At 43.2% G+C, this 17,588-nt stretch overlaps 1 protein-coding gene across 6 annotated transcripts in view; it reads left to right on the forward strand.

Moving 5' to 3' along the window:
* The window catches only part of USP46 (ubiquitin specific peptidase 46), a 214,266-nt gene that overhangs the window by 14,293 nt on the left and 182,385 nt on the right, over nt 1–17,588 (forward strand). For all 6 annotated transcript variants that reach the window (XM_065545213.2, XM_045392620.2, XM_045392621.2 and 3 more), the window contains 2 exons: nt 14,284–14,364; nt 17,247–17,460. In XM_065545213.2, coding sequence (XP_065401285.1) covers nt 14,284–14,364; nt 17,247–17,460 — 295 coding nt within the window. The remainder of the gene's footprint in view (nt 1–14,283; nt 14,365–17,246; nt 17,461–17,588) is intronic.

Consider the following 17,588-nt stretch of genomic DNA (forward strand, 5'->3'; position numbering starts at 1 on the left):
TCTCAGAAGGAGTACGCAACCTAGATCCCTCTGCTGCGCAGTTCACAATAGGGTTCACTCTCCTGTGAGAATCTTAACGCTATTGCTGATCCGACAGGAGGTACAGCTCAGGTGATAATGCCTGCTTGCCTGCTGTGCTGCCTGGTTCCTAACAGGTCACAGAACTGTCCCTGGGGCTTGGGGACCCCTGATATAAGACAAAGAAGTGACACGCTGTCATACTGTGGAATGAAAATGCCCCTTGACTGCCTTCTTGTTCATGATTGCTTTCCCTGTTAAAGCCTGGAGAGGAATGGGCTGTTGAAACAGGAACCAGTGTTGTAGAAAAATGGTGTTAAGATCATAGATTCACCACTTACCTCTGCCTTATGCTAACATTTGACCTTGGCAAGTTAGTTAACCTCATTTCCTTCAGCTATGACATGGGGATAATGAGTTCCCATCAATGATTTATTTGGCAGAGAGAGTCACATTCAGTATTGCTCAGTGGGACAGGGGTTCAGTGGTGACATGTTGCTAACTAAACAGGTCAGGCATTCGTAGCCACTCTGGGTAAGTGCCCGGTGGTTAGGTAATGTGTGACAGCCAGCAGTCAAAGTGGACATACTCAGAGACAGTTCTGGCTGTCTGCCCAAGCCTTACATCTGTAGCTAAAGAATTACTGAAAATGTGAATGAGAATATCTTCTCTCCTGACTTGTGGTCCAGAGCTCAGACTCAGGAATGGAATTGACGTAGGTTTGAATCCCAGATCTGCTCTTATTGGCTGAGTGAGCTTGGGCAGGTTCCGTACATTTTTTTCATGTGTAGAATGGGGATATTAAGAGTAATCTGCCTTGGGTTAGCAAGCAAGATTGAACGAATATGTAGATGTGAAGTTGTCTGAATGAGTGGCACCTACTGCTAACGTTCCCCCTGCTTCCCAAGTTTATTCAATGAGCAAATTTATCAAGTGCCTTCTATACACCAGACATTCTACTAGGTGCTGGCAAATGAATCATACCTAATTGCTGCCCTTATAAAGTTTATGGCCTAGTACAGGGGTTGGTAAGCTTTTCTGTAAATGTCTGGAGAGTAAATGTTTTAGGCTTTGTGGGCCGTAGTGTCTGTATCACAGCTACGCAATTCTGCTGTTAATATTGTGAAAACAGTTGCCATAAGTAAATGAATGATCATGGCTGTGTTGCAGTAAAACTTTATTTATGACAACAGTTGGCATAATCTGCCCATGGGCTGTTAGTTGCAGACCTGTGGTCTAGTGGGAAGACAGTTGTTAAATAATTACAATTATGATGTTACAGATTGTTCTAAGGGCTGTGGAGGAACAGACAGGATTCTATGAGTGGGAAGGGTCAGGGAAGGTAGCTTTGAAGAGTGACGTTGAAACAAATGATGAGGAGAGGCAGCTAGAGGAGGAGATGGATAGTGCTCCTGGCTGGTCTGTGGGTTTGTATCTTTTAAAGGCATAACAGATATTCTGCAACTTTCTTTTTTTTTTTTTTTTTTTGAGACGGAGTCTAGCTCTTTTGCCCAGGCTGGAGTGCAGTGGCCGGATCTCAGCTCACTGCAAGCCCTGCCTCCCGGGTTCACGCCATTCTCCTGCCTCAGCCTCCCGAGTAGCTGGGAGTACAGGCGCCCGCCACCTCGCCCGGCTAATTTTTTTTGTATTTTAGTAGAGACGTTCTTTGGATTAAAATAAACAATTTCTTTCCTCAATTTAATTCATTGCCAGTTCTCTCCTTCCCCACCCCTCTCCCTGTAGTAATCCAAGAGATAAGCTGTGTTACCAAGAGATAAGCTATATTAATATATTAACACATTTTGTTCTACATATGCACTTTCTCTCCCTTTTCCATTGTTTTCGTTATGTTATTGTCAGTATCTATCTAAGTATTTAGTAGAGAAAATTGTACATTATTTCATTATTAGGTGTAAAATGGTTTACTCCCTAGAATTCAAATTCGCTTTTTGATATGGTTTTCTCTTTTAGCTTTTTAAAAGTTGACATTATTTGTTTTTATTATTTGGCTAGATAAAAGGTCCACAGTCTTTGAAATGATTTTGAAAAAAAATCTGCTTTCCTCTTGACTACATCTCATGTCTCCCCTGACTCCCAATCTCAATTTTATGTTTCCTCTAAACGGGTTGCCAGTACTCTGTAGAGATTTCATGGAAAAGGACTTGTGTGTTCTCATTCTGGAAAATTTCAAGGGGTGCTTCAGAAGGAAGGGGGTTCTCCTGACAACTTCGTGACCTCTTCGGTTTCTTCAGTTCTTTCAGTTCTGTGGTTCCAAGGAGACTCTGCCTCCCTGAGAGTCCATATTATGTAGTAGTTGGGGGTACACACACTGGAGCCAGATTGTTCAAGTTCAAACCCAATTCCAGTACTTAGCACCTGTGTGAACTTGAATAGTTCCCTGCCCTCTTAGTTTTCTTATCTTTAAAATAAGGCCAGTAGCAGCATCTGCCTCAGAGTTTTTATGAGTATTAAAATGAATGAAATACAGGTAAAATCCCTAGAATGTGACTGTACACAGTCTATGCTATTTATGAGTTCTCTATTATTATTAATTACATCAGAGGCATCAGTGGCCATAATTCCTCTGTGATCACACTTGAATTCTGTCGGGTGACTTCTGACTTATCCTGTGATCTTGGGCTGAGTCACTTCATTTTTGCTTCACTTTCTCCATAAGACTATAGGAATGATCTTTGTCATCAGATTTCTGGGAACACTAGTCCTTTTGAAAATAGGTCCTTTATGTGCTTTGTACTTTGAAAGTATAGTTGATAAGTAGAGTAGCCTTTTGAACCATAGATCTACAAATGTGGTTTTAGCAGCAATGTTCACCTCTCCTGTCATCTACTTTAATTTATGGTGTATAATTAATGACTTATTCTCTATGTACTTAGAAATCCTTACATGTTATCTTTGGCCTTTCTTGTGTCCCTTCCTTGTACAAACTTGAAAGAAAGGCTGCATGTCCTAGGATGCAGATAAATGAGCTGCCTTGGAAAGATCTTGGGCAAGTACGTTTGCTTCTCTGGGCCTTCATTTTTTAATCTGTGGCATGGTCTGGCTCTTCTCCAGGGACCCTTCCTGGTCCCTGTGTTTTTGTTTTAGGCTCTTCCATATTTCGACAGAGTTCTCATTGGTTTTTCCAGACCTTTTAATGCCATTGTTTTCATTATTTCCTCCTTCTGGGCAAGGCCATCTTCATCCTTTAACCCCCAACCAAGGAAGAAATTCTAACTTGTTTTCCTTGTAAATTGCTTCAAAACATTTCTTTCTTTTTCCATCTTATGCATTTATGAATCATCCTTCCTGGGATTTTGTTATTGTTGTTTGTGTTTTAGTAGCACCCCTTGGTAGTCATAGAATTGCTTTCAGAGGTGCTTTGAGGAGCTAAGATGATAGTCTTGTTGGAACTTGTCCCAGCTCAGATGCTATTTTTAATAAAGTTGGCTGCATTGTTTTTCAAAGGTTACCACATTTTTTACTGATGGAAATAAGAACCCTATGTTTCTTATGCTTCCAGACCCTGTGATTTAGCCCACTAGGTAGGTACTTTGTTCACCATCTGGTCATATAGCAATTATTTTTCAGTGCCCCTCATTGCCTTTTGTGTCTTGTGCAGGGTGCTAGCAATAGAAGTGCAGTCTCTTGGATTTGTAACATACTTTATGATTTATACAGTGCTGATAACATTCCCAGTTTTTGCTTCATTCTCTCTGCTGCCCTGAGGAATAGTCAGACTGGATATCAGCAGCCCAACCTCTCAGCCAGGAAACTAAGGCCACAAAGAGGTAAAGTGACTGAAATCAGAGGCATTTTATAGTGGTGAAAAAAAAATGGCCAAATACAACTCTGAGGTATTTGCCAAGAGCCTTAGGCAACTGGTCTGCAGGGCATTCATTTACTAAACTTTTATTACATTTTTAAAAATTTGTTAATTTTTTTTTTTTTTTAAGATGGAGTTTTGCTCTTGTTGCCCAGGCTGGAGTGCAATGGTGCGATCTTGGCTCATTGCAACCTCTGTCTCCCGGGTTCAAGCAATTCTCCTACCTCAGCCTCCTGAGTAGCTGGGACTACAGTCATGCGCCACCACGCCTGGCTAATTTTGTTTTTTTTTTTAAAGTAGAGACGGAGTTTCTCCATGTTGATCAGGCTGGTCTTGAACTCCCAACCTCAGGTGATCCACTTGTCTTGGCCTCCCAAACTGCTGGGATTACAGCCATGAGCCTGACCTAAAATTTTAATAAAAAATAATATATGCTCATAGTGCAAATTCAAAGAGTTAAAAAGATAATAAGAAAAGCCCGTTCTTAACCTCCTCTTCTTCTAGGCCTACTCCCTGATGCTGGGGACCACTGTTATAATCTCTCAAGTGTTCTTTCAGAAATTTCCATTAAAATGTAGATGTTGAATACAGTGGCCTGGTCTGCTTTGTTCACCTTGTGTCTCTCAGATGTAGAATAGAGCCAGGCACACCGCAGGGCTCAGTGTCTGTTGATGGAATGAACCACATTTACAGTTTTGTCCTATACAACACATTGTTACTCTGTAACATGTTTTTACTTATCATTGTATCTTAGGCAAATTTTCATAGCAGTACCTGTAGGGTAACTTTACTTTTTAAATTAGCTACATGGTATTCCATCATATGAATTACTATAATTACTTAACCAGTTCAAGTTACTTTCTTTTTTCTTTTTCTTTTTTCCTGATACAAACCTTGCTGCAGGGATATGACTGCTGATTGTCCCCTCAGTATCCATTTTTCAGCCAGGCACAATGGCTCACACCAGTAATCCCAGCACTTTAGGAGGTCAAGGGGAAAGGATTGTTTGAGCCCAGGAATTTCGAGACCAGCCTGGACAACATGGCAAGACCCTGACTCTACAAAAAAAAAAGCCAGGCATGGTAGTAGCACATGCCTGTAGTACCAGCTACTCTTGGGGTTGAGGTAGGAGGATCACTTGAGCCTGAGAGGTTGAGGCTGCAGTGAACCCTGTTGGCACCACTGCACTCCAGCCTGGGCGACAGAGAAAGAAGCTGTCTCAAAAAAAAAAAAAATGCATTTTTCATTTCTAGAGACATTTTACCTGGTCATGGCTGCCCAGGTAAAGACCACCTTTACCAAGCTCCCTTGCAGCTAGGTGTGGCCGTATGACTAGATTAGATTCTGGCTAGCAGGATTGTGAGCAAAAGTAACTTGTGCAGCTTCCAGGAGCATCTTTGAAAGAAGAGGATCAGTCCTTTCCCATTTTTTTTTCTGCTTCCCCCTGGCAGAGGTCATTTGATGGTATGAGCTAGAGTAGCCATATTGGTTCCAAAGATAGAAACTGGCTCTTCAGGATGACAGCGCAACAAGGTAAAAGGACCCTGAGTCCTCAACACTGCAGAGCTGCTATATCAGGCCCACGCTGCGTCTTCTTGCATACTTACATGAGAGAAAAATAAATTTCCATCTTGTTTAAGCCACACTTATATTATTTGAGTCTTTTTACAGCCTTTGTCTCTTTTTCTACCTGTATGAAAATATAGTAGAATAAAAAAAGTCGAATTGCAGGGTTGAAGGTTGTGGTCATTTAAAACTTTGATACTACTGCTTAATTTATCTTTAAGCAATTATCATCATCATCTCATGAAACATTCCCCATCATGTCTGTGTTCTTTTATCATGCAAACATTTACATTTAACATATTTAAGCCCTAAGTCTGTTAAGGATGCACAAAAATTCATGTTACCAATGAAAAATGCTAGCATGTGAAGTAAGAGTTTGGTTCCAAATGTCAATATCAGTGACATTCTGTATCCATGGAAACCAATTCTTAGAGTATGTGTCTATAAAAGGGAAGGGAGAATGGGGAAGTGATGAAGGGTACTGCTTATGCCTCACTGAACAGTACATAGGGAGTGCACAAACATATGTTTCCAAATTATCATGCACATGGAAACTACCCAGGCAGCCCTACCCATCCCTGTCCATGCATGCATTCATCCAGCCATCAGTTCATGCAGCAGGTATTGTGGGACTACTATGTGCCAGCCACTGAGATCGCAGCATTGGGCAGGTCAGACACGTTCTTTGCTCCCATGAGCAATATCTATATATATTCACACAAAATTATATATATATAATTATATATATATGATTATATATATATTATAATATAATATATATAATATATATAATTATATATATAATTTAGGGCATTGGACAGATGTTAATAATTATATAAATAATAACTGGAATATACAAGGGAGACATACAGGATGCTATGAGTGGGAAGTGGAGCTTGGGGAGGGGTGTATTACTTTCCTGTTGCTGCTGTAAAAATTACCGAAAACTTAGTAGGTTAAAAAGACACAAATATATTATCTTACAGTTCTGGAGGTCACAAGCCTTAAAATCCAGGTGCAGCAGGGCTGTACACCTTCCAGAGGCTCTAGGGGAGAGTCTATTTCCTTGCCTTTTCTACTTTGTAGAGGCTGCCTGCATCCCTTGGCTCATGGTTCCTTCGTCCCTCTTCAAGGCCAGCAGCATGGCATCTTCAGTCTCTCCGTCTGACCTCTACATCTGTTGTCAGTCTCCTCACTGACTCTGACCCTCCTGCCTCCCTCTCTTGAAGTCACTTGTAATTACACTGGGTCTCCTGGATAATCTAGGATAATCTCCCCATCTCTAGGTTCTTAATTATTTAATCATATGTGCAAAGTGCCTTTTGCCACATAAGGTAACATCATCATGGGTTCTAGGGATTAGGGCCTGGACAACTTTGGGAGGGGCAGTATTCTCTCTGTCACAGAGGCTGACTTAACTTAGGGGTGCCAGTGTAGAATACTCCTGGGAGCTGATCTTTAAGCTGGCCTTGCAGGATGCTGGGACACAGGCGTCTGAAGAAGCAGGGAAGGAGGAGTACTCAGATAGTAAGCAGGGGCATTTGAGGTACCAAAGAACAGGAGGGCCATTGGGACAGGGGATGGGGGCAGGAGATGAGGTTGGAGACAGCAGTGAAGGTCACTGGAGGATTTTAAGCAGAGTCATATTTTACAAGAGCACTTTTTGCAGCGTTGATGGTGGGGTTAGAGGTAGGTTAGATGGGCGGTAGAGGCCATTCAGCATGTGGTTGTAATTCAGATGAGAGATCTGGTAGTCTGACCTAGCTGGTGGCAGTAGAGTAAAAGAGAAGCACATGGGATCGAGAGATTTAATGAGGGTGAGGCAATAGGACAGTGATGGATGGGCGAAGAGTGCAGAGGATGATGTCGGCATGACCCGTAGGTTTCTGGCATGAGCCAAGAAGAGGAGGATATTGTCCTTTTCTGAGCAGGGAAACACCAGATAAGTGAAAAATCTAGTTTTAGGTAAATTGATTTTGAGATCCTGTGAGACAAATAAGTGGACCTGCCAGTACTCATTCAGCCTGGAGCTCACAAGTGAGGTTTTCGGGCTGCTGAGAAAGAGTTGGAAATGGTTGGCACATAGCAGCTGATTAAAGCCATGTGAGTGGTTCCTGCCTGGGCCCAGGAGAGGGTGGAGGGCCCCAGACAGCCCCTGGAAAAAGTCAGCCACCTAAAAGTGCCATGGAGTTTGCCACATTTGAAACTTAACAGTGATGAAGTGAGGGTAGAGCCCAGAAGGGGCTTTTTGAGGAGTGATTTGGAGATGAGGAAGTAGAGACAAGTCTTAAGATTTTATTAGGAGGCTGGGTGCGGTGGCTCATACCTGTTATCCCAGCACTTTGGAAGGCCAAAGTAGGCAGATCGCTTGGGCCCAGGAGTTTGAGACCAGCCTGGGCAACATGGCAAAACTGTCTCTACAGAAAATACAAAAATTATCTGGGTGTGGGGGTATGCACCTGTAGCCCCAGCTACTTGAAAGGCTGAGGTGGGAGGATCGCTTCAGCCTGGGAGGTCAAGGCTGCAGTGAGCCGAGATCACACCAGTGCATTGCAGTCTGGACAATAGAGTGAGACCCTGTCTCATAAAAAAGAAAAAAATGATTTTATTATGGAACGCCTGAGACATTTTGTATTAATTTACTATTACTGCTGTAACAAATTACCATTAACTTAGTGTCTTTTTTTTTTTTTTGAGATAGAGTCTTGTTCTGTTGCCCAGGCTGGAGTGCAGTGGCACCATCTCGGCTCACTGCAACCTCTGCCTCCCAGGTTCAAGTAATTCTCCTGCCTCAGCCTCCTGAGTAGCTGGGACTACAGGTGCCTGCTGCCACGCCCGGCTAATTTTTGTATTTTCACTAGAGATGGGGTTTCACCATATTGGCCAGGCTGATCTTGAACTGCTGACCTTGTGATCCGCCCGCCTTGGACTCCAGAGTGCTAGGATTACGGGCGTGAGCCACCACGCCTGGCCAACTTAGTGTCTTAAACAATATACATTTTTGATCTTACAGTTCTGGAGGTCAGAAGTCTGAAATGGGTCTCACCGGGCTAAAATCAAGGTGGTGCCAGACTGTGCTCTTCCGGGAGGCTGAAAGGAGACCCATTTTCTTGGCTTTCCTGTTTTCCAAAGGCTGCCTGCCTTGCTGGTCTCTGGCCTCTTCCTCCATCTTCAAAGCCAGTGAGGGCGAGCGGAGACCTCACACATTGCCTCACTCTGATCTCTTCTGCTTTTGTCTCTCACTTGGAAGGACCCTTATGATTGATCCCATTGGGCCTACCTGGAGAATACGTAGGTCTCCCTATTGTAAGGTCACTGGGTTAGCAAATTAATTCCATCTACAGCCTGAATTTCCTTTTGCCATGTCAGGTCATGTATTCTCTAGTTATGGAGGTTAAGGGGGCTACTATTTTGCCTATATACATATATGTGAAAAATAAACAGAAAGCACAGTGAGCCCCCACACACCCATCACTCAACTTCAACAACATAGCTTTATCCCCTGAACCCCCACTTCTCCCCAACCTCACCACCAGATTGTTTGAGACCCATCTCAGAAATCATCTGATTCATCCATAAATGTTTCAGAATAAACAGTTGTTTAAGAAAGTTTAGCTCTGAGGGGGAAGTGAGGAGGAGCTGATAACTGGAGGTGATGTTTGGGGCAGTGTGGGTATGTATATTTTTGATATGGGAGCTGGAGCATGTTTAAATGCTGATGGGAAGGATCTGATCATTTTCTTCCTCTCTGTCATTAGCAAGAAAGAGGCATGTAGGAAGTTGGGGGAGTCCCTGTCTAACAGTTAATGTTTTGTTTTGCTTTTTTCTGTTGAGTGGAAGGCCAGTGAGAAAGGTCAAGGGGATGGCAAAGTTTTGAGGAGCTTGGGGACCGTTGGAAATGAGCACTGTGGAGTGGAAAGTGAATGCACTGGAGAAACCCTGGAATGTGGGACCTGTTGTGGGCCACTTGAAATGGGGGCATTCCAGTGAATCTAGTCAGATTGGTTGTTTGACTTTTTTCCCTCTAGCATTGCACATTTGTCTGGGTGTATGTTCAGAGAGGAAAATGTTTGGTTTACACTGGCTTGGCTTTCTTACCAGATGTATGGCCAAAGGGCAGGGTGAGGGCTATTTAGAAGAGCAGCTGGATTCGTTATCCACAGACTCAAAGCTGAATGAGAAAGTAGAGGACTAGAAGTTCTGGAGAGATGTAGGTGTGGCTAGGACTGTGGGCTTAAAAGAAGCCAGTGGTAACATTGCCTGGAGGGTATAAGGAGGCAAAAAAAAAAAAAAAAAAAAAAAAAAAAAAAAAAAAAAAAGAAGTAGAAGCAGCCAGCTGACAGCTGAGTTTGGGTAGATTGTGGGCAGCTGCATTTGAGGATTTCAGGGTGATGACCAGATCCAGGGTGTCTATGGGAGGGGTAGCTGAAGTGGAATGGAATTTTAAAAAGTGCAGTGAAATAAGACAATTGAAAAATAGGACATCAAGTTGCTGCGAGAGCATGTGTGGGATGGCTCGTCCATCCACATGGGTGTTGAAATCACCTGGGATGGTAAGAGTTGTAGTATAAGTGTAGGTCTTCCACGAGCTTGGGTCAGCCAAGAAGAGGGGCAAGGAGGGAGCTTCACAGTAGTGGAAGTTATAGACCTCAGAAAGGGAGATGTTTTGACTGGGCACGGTGGCTCACACCTGTAATTCTAGCACTTTGGGAGGCCGAGGCAGGTGGATCACTTGAGGTCAGGAGTTTGAGACCAGCCTGGCCAGCATGGTGAAACCCCATCTCTAGTAAAAATACAAAAATTAGCTGGGCATGGTGGCGGGTGCCTGTAATCCCAGCTACTCAGGAGGCTGAGGCAGGAGAATTTTTTTTGTTTGTTTGTTTTTTGTTTTTTGAGACGAAGTCTTGCTCTTGTCGCCCAGGCCGGAGTGCAATGGCACGATCTCGGCTCACTGCAACCTCCGCCTCCTGGGTTCAAGTGATTCTCCTGCCTCAGCCTCCCGAGTAGCTGGGATTATAGGTGCCCACCACCACACCTGGTCAATTTTTGCATTTTTAGTAGAGACAGGGTTTTATCATGTTGGCCAGGCTGGTCTCAAACTCCTGATCTCAGGCAGTCTGCCCACCTTGGCATCCCAAAGCTCTGGGATTACAGGCGTGAGCCACTGCGCCCGCCCCAGGAGAATTGTTTGAACCCGGGGGGTGGAGGTTGCAGTGAGCTAAGGTCAAGCCAGTGCACTTCAGCCTGGGGACAGAGCAAGACTGTGTCTCAAAAGAAAAAAAAAGAAAAAAAAAGAAAGGGAAGTGTTTTTACAAGAGGGTGAGGGTATCATGGTCTAGAAGCAGCGCCAGGGATCAGGGCCCAGCAAACTTCTCCTCATGACCCTTCCAGACCCAAGCAAGCTCAACCTGAGGGGTGGTGAGGAAGTGCTGACCTCAGAGTAGAGCAAGGTTTCACTGAAGGCACAGAGAGCTCACTTTGATTTTTCGCTGTGCTGTGCTGTGCTGTGCTGTGCTGTGCTGTGCTGTGCTGTGCTGTGGTACACCCAGCTTCCTGCCTGAGTGGGCCAGGCCTCTGTCTCCAGCGTATTTCTCTTGAACACTGGCCCCTGGGTTGCCATCCTTTATATGAGTCATGACCTCCACCTCCAGGTTGCCGCCTCCCAAAATGGGAAAATATTAAGATAGGTAGAAAAAGCAAACCGAACCTAAGAATTTCCAAATAGCAAAAATCATGGATTAACTTGAATATGTTCCTACCTCATAAAGAAAGATTTAATGGTATCTGTCTCCATGTGCTATACTTTTATATCTGATATTCCTCCTGGGCTCTAAGCCATATATCCTAATTTTGCTTGAAAAATGGCTATGGGGGTATATTTAATATGCATTATTTACATTGATTTATGCTTGAGATATAACTTTATTGAAAATTTTTAGTGATTTTTGTCTATACCATAAAGTCCTACCGTAATTTGATGTGTTATTTCAAAAATTCAGCCTTGTATATAGTGTCACATTATTGTGAAGGCAGTGACTAATGAAAAAACATGGAAACTATCCTAGACACAAATGATCCTTGAACTCTAAGTCTCAGATGACAGGTAAAGGGAGTTATTAGTTTGGTGGAACAATATTAAGGACCTAGGAAACAAGTGGAATTTGAAGGATGTTATGATGAGGGGAGGCTGTGTGCCATTTCTGCTGTAGTTCTGTGGTCTGAGGAGGGTCATTTTGCATTTCGTGTTTACTTAGGGACAAGTGGCCATTTTGACTGGTTCTCACTTATGTTTTGTTCATTTCTTTCTGTGACAGGAGATGCCAGTTGTGAGTCCAGAATAAATAGTAACTGCAGATCAATTTTTAAAAATGAAACTTCCTTCCTTCCTTCCTTCTTTCGTTTTCTTTTTCCTTTTCTTTTTCCTTTCCTTTTTCCTTTCCCCTTTCTTTTCCTTTCCTTTCCTTCTTTTCTTTTCTTTCTTCTTTTTTGAGGCAGGGTATCACTCTGTTGCCCAGGCTGGAATGCAATGGTGCCATCACAGCTCACTGTAGCCTCTACCTCCCCAGGCTCAGATGATCCTTCCACCTCAGCCTCTTGAGTAGCTGAAACTACAGGTTTGTGCCACCACGTCCCGCTAAATTTTGTATCTTTTGCAGAGACAGGGTTTCACCATGTTGCCCAGGCTGGTCTCGAACCACTGGGGCTCAAGGGATCCGCCCACCTTGGCCTCCCAAAGTGCTGGAATTATAGGTGTGGGCCACCATGTCCAGCCAAAACTTTTTTCTTATTCATTTAAAAATACCTGTCTCTCAAGTCTTGAGTTTCTGTGAGCTGTTAGTCTTCCATGATGGCCTGCGAAGGTAGACAGAGCCTTCTCTAGAATGATGATAGAGTCCATGGTACAAATGGAGTCTTATTTTACCTGCTTCCCAAACTACTTACCATATTGTACTGAACTTGGGTCATTTTTCCTAATCCTAGAAGACTCATTCAGGTCTTATGGAGTGATGATAATCATTTGCCAGTAACTGACCCTTAATGGGACTCAACAAAAGGTTTAATATTAGAATTGCTCTGTACAGCATTTGCTTATGATTGTGGACTCTCAAGTCTGCCTCTTGGGTTCAAGTCCTAGCTCTACCACTTACAATGGACCTTAGGTGGATTCTTAAATGCTTCTGAGTCTTAAGTTCCTTGTCCGTGCAATGGGGATGGTAATAGTACTTACCTCACAGGATTGTTGTGAGCATAAATAGCACAGTCCGTGGCACATAGAAAGTGTACCCAGTAGCTGTTATCATGTCGGATTGTCATGTGGCTTACCAATTTGATGCATTTGGGAAAGGTTAGGTTTTAACTTGTATTTCTTCACTATTTACAATATTCTTTGGACATTTGCCTTCTCAGTAAGGCCTTCCCTGACCACTCTATTTAAAGGTGCAGTCTGGGCGTCGTGGCTCACACCTATAATCTCAGCACTTTGGGAGGATGAGGTGGGAGGATTGCTTGAAGCCAAGAGTTTGAGACCAGCCTGGACAACATAATGAGACCGTGTCTCTACCAAAAATAAAAAAAATTAGCTGGTCATGGTGGTGTGCACATGTAGTCCCAGCTACTTGGGAGGCTGAGGTAGGAGGATCACTTGAGCCCAGGAATTTGAGGTTATAGTAAGCCATAATCCACTGCACTGCAGCCTGGGTGATAGAGTAACAACCTGTCTCAAAAAATGAAATAAAAAAATAAAGGTGCTGCTCTCCACCCTCTACAGCCTGCATGCCTCTCCCCCATCCTTACTCCTTGTCTTCCCCATCGCCATTTCCTACTTTATTTTTCTCCATTGCAGTATTTTCCTTCCTTCCTTCCTTCCTTCCTTCCTTCCTTCCTTCCTTCCTTCCTTCCTTCCTTCCTCCCTCCCTCCCTCCCTCCCTCCCTCCCTCCCTTCCTCCCTCCCTCCCTTCCTCCCTCCCTCCATCCATCTCCCTTCCCCTTCCCATTCCCCTTCTCCTTCCCTTCCAATGGAGTCTCATTCTGTACCCAGGCTGGAGTGCAGTGGCACAATCTTGGCTCACTGCAACCTCTAGCCTTTGGGTTCAAGCAGTTCTTATGTCTCAGCCTCCTGAGTAGCTGGGATTACAGATGCCTGCCACCACACCTGGCTAATTTTTGTATTTTTACTAGAGATGCGATTTTACCATGTTGACTGGGCTGGTTTCGAACTCCTGACCTCAAGTGATCCGTTCGCCTCGGCCCCCAAAGTGCTAGGATTTGACAGGCGTGAGACACTGCACCTAGCCCCTGCACTATTATTTTTAGATAAACTCTACAACACACTTTTCCTTTCAGTCTGTCTTCATCTGCTAAAGTGCGAACTCCATGAGAGCAGGCATCATGCGTTTAGTTCACTGTTCTGTTATCCATGCCCAGACCTAGAGAACAGTGTCTGGCTTAGTGGGTGCTCAGTAAATCTTTATTAAAATGAAGACATTGACTTTGATAGTGGTAATATGATTCTGTATGCCATCAAATATTACAAAAGCTGCTGTGGCTGTTTGAAATGCCCATGTTCCTTATTCAGAAGTTCTTGGCGATTGTTTGTTCATTTGCCTATCTTAAACTTTCTTTTCTAGTTGGAAGAAAATTGAAGTCAAGTAGAGTAGGTTTGAGGGGATGAATAAGTTCAATGAGGAGAAGAATAAGGCTGACATTATTAACTGCTCTTCTGCTTTACTTCTGACACATTTTCCTTCAGTGCAAACATCACCAAATACCATATTGACCGGGGGAGATGCTTGTCTCAATAGTAGACTCTTCTAAGTATGATTTTACTTTTCATCTATTTTACATGCAACAGAACTTTTGCTATTTTTCTCTTTTAGGGCACCAATGCCTCTGCTCTGGAAAAAGACATTGGTCCAGAGCAGTTTCCAATCAATGAACACTATTTCGGATTGGTCAATGTAAGTATGTAAAATGTTTTATTTTCATCAAATGTTTTAGGGTATATGAAGCAACTCTACTCTAAGTGCGTTTTTATCACTGCCAATTTTTAAATGATTGGTCATGCTCCTTAGTAGAATGCCAACGTTGGGGAGGAGGCAACTTAACCTATTTTTGAAAGTATGAGTTGTCCCAGCAAAAAACATTTAATTATTGCATTTTGGGTCAAATTTACATTTCCCCCCCATGCTTTAAGGAATTTCCTTTGCATACATAACTTTCATAATAACTTCATTAGTCTTTGTAGCCAAATCTGCTTTTTTTTGGTTTTGTTTTGAGACAGAGTCTTGCTCTGTCACCCAGGTTGGAGTGCAGTGGCGCAATCTCAGCTCACTGCAACCTCCACCTCCTACCTCAGCCTCCCGAGTAGCTGGGATTACAGGCGTGCGCTACCATGCCCGGCTGATTTTTTAGTAGAGACGGGGTTTTGCCATGTTGGCCAGGCTGGTCTCGAGCTCCGGACCTCAGGTGATCCACCCGCTTTGGCCTCCCAAAGTGCGGGGATTACAGGCGTGAGCCACCGCACCAGGCCCCAAATCTGCTCTTATATGTTCTCCCTGTGTCCTCTGGATGAACTGTTCAGCCAGTCTTTCTTTAAGTTTACATCAGTACAACCAGCGTTTTAAAAACGTTACCAGCACATTGCCAGTGTCTTTCTTTAACAGTGTAAGTTGGTGGTGTACCTGAAGCAGGACAGGTTGGGAGGGAAAACTGGAACCATTTTATCTCAGAATTCCTGGCCTCATTTTTTTTGTGCTCAGCAGTAACCTCCTTTGTAGAAGGCTGGACCCAGCAGCTCTGCTTCCTTGGTAGGTTGATGATAATGGAGTAGTAATACGGTAGAGGTCGTGTGCCTCCATCCTCATGAGCTTTCTTCCTCACTTGATCCTTTTTCTCTGTGATATAGGTGTTAAGTGACATCAAATACTAACTCATAAACAATTGGTTTTCTGAATAATTATGCTGAACATAGTCTGTCAGTGCCCAGGTGTGGTAAGTAGTAATATCCACTGGGAAAGCTGGAAATATTCTCTGCAAGTAAATGCTGCCCATGACATAATAGGAAGAACATTGGCTTTAATGTAATACAGACTTCGGTTTGAATTCTGCCTGTGCTACTCCCTGGCTTGTGTGATCTTGGGCAATTACTTGCTTTTTCTGAGCCTCCATTTCCCCATCTGTAAAATGGGGGTCATAATGGCTTCTACCCTTTGGGTGATAATGAAGGGTAAATGAGAGCGCCTATTTAAAACCCTGACATGAAGCTGAGACATACTGTGGACGCTCGGTAAATGTTAGTTCCTTTCCCTTCCCAGGAGTTATCCACTGAATTGGGGCCAAGTGTTACTGAAGGGTGTCTGGGGAAAGGTGAGATACTGAGTAGAAGAGAAAAGAATGGAAGGAGGAAAGCTAAGTCCTGGAATATAGGGCATTGTGTTGGTGAAATGCTGACTTAAAATTTTAAAACAAACCTTTTAGCCATTGTGCACAAGCCTCTGCTTAGCCCTGTGAAGTAAGTTATTCAAGGCATGGGAATTCTGCCCTGGCTAAGAAAAATAACAAATGCAGATTGTGGAGAGGGAAAAAAAAAAAAAAAAAAAAGAAAGAAAGAATTAAGGCCATTTCCTAGTTTGTGTAAGGATTGTGGGATCTGTGTTTATTAATAGCTTCATTTATGTTCCCTTTGAATGGTAATTTATGAAAGTTCCAGCGTCTCTGTACAAAGAGGTTTGTCTCCTGTTACATAATTGTGTCAAAGTAGATTAAAATATAAAAATAGGAAGCCTTCTATCTTAGCATACGTAGAAATGTCATGTTAAGTATGGCAGAGCATCTGTCTCGCTCTTGGCTAAACGACACACAAGCCAACAACCAGTTTTGAGAAGGTGTTCATGTTCTATTTCAATCCTACATAGCATTTTGTAATCTGTTATTAATCTTGTTAGTTATTTCCTTAGAATTTTTTTCTTTAAATTTTATTGTGCACAAAAAATTCTAAAGTGATAGTCTCAGCTGTGTTCTTCTACAGAGGTGGTCTTATAGTCAGTTGAAAATCAGTGAGATGTTTTCCCTCTTTAATAATAATCTCAGTATCCATGCTTTGTGAGAGGTATAAAATGTTACTGGGTGGGCCCTAATGTGATTGCAGGCTAGGAACTTGGGTAGTATGGTATTGGCACAATTGCTGCCTTGGCAGAGGCAAGATCAAGGGCCATTTAGTAGTCCAGAGGGTGGGAAGCTGGGAGAGTGACATGAGGCAGCATATTTTTGCCTGTGTTGCTTGGGGTTAAGTGAGGAAATGTGGTCTGAGCCAGTGGGCAGGAGCCCTGGAATATTGAAAAACGAAAACCAGCCCCCGTTCAGTTTAGGCTGTTTCACCCGAGCAAGTGGTTCCTAATTACTGGATTTCTTTTTTATTCAGATTTTTATTTTCCCTGTCGTAGGAGTTTTGATGTATTGCAATGTGCATCTTTTATTTAGCCAGCTGCTTTCCTGAGTCTCTGCATTATGTATATTTTTTTCTCTTCTCTCTCTCTTTTTTTTAAGCACCAGCAGGCCTCATTAGACTCTTTATTGAGGCAGAGTGCTTGTTATCATTCTCGAGACTTTGATGGGCTAGAGAAGCACCAGAATGATGTGCATTTTTCTTCATTTCTCTGTGGATCAGATGGTCACTGGTATTTACAGTAGTTAACTAGTTTTCTGATATGGTGAACTAGACTCCAATACAGGGACATCCAGGCCAGTTCATGGAGTGGGGACCTTCTCACCCTCACTACTTATTCCAGAGGTGGCTCATCCCCAGGCAATGACTTGAACCATCCCTGTTGTCCCTTGGCAGTTTGGAAACACATGCTACTGTAACTCCGTGCTTCAGGCGTTGTACTTCTGCCGTCCATTCCGGGAGAATGTGTTGGCATACAAGGCCCAGCAAAAGAAGAAGGAAAACTTGCTGACGTGCCTGGCGGACCTTTTCCACAGCATTGCCACGCAGAAGAAGAAGGTTGGCGTCATCCCACCAAAGAAGTTCATTTCAAGGCTGAGAAAAGAGAATGGTGAGTAGTAAGCAGTATAATGTGTTTAAGCCTCTGAAATAAGGAGAATTGATGGTTCTCTATCTCCTCAAAAGGAAGAGCTGAGATTTTTTCGAAAAGGGAAAATAAGCATGGTTAACTACTCGGTG

Source organism: Macaca fascicularis, chromosome 5 (genome assembly GCF_037993035.2).
Source record: "Macaca fascicularis isolate 582-1 chromosome 5, T2T-MFA8v1.1".
NCBI classification, from domain to species: Eukaryota; Metazoa; Chordata; class Mammalia; order Primates; family Cercopithecidae; genus Macaca; species Macaca fascicularis.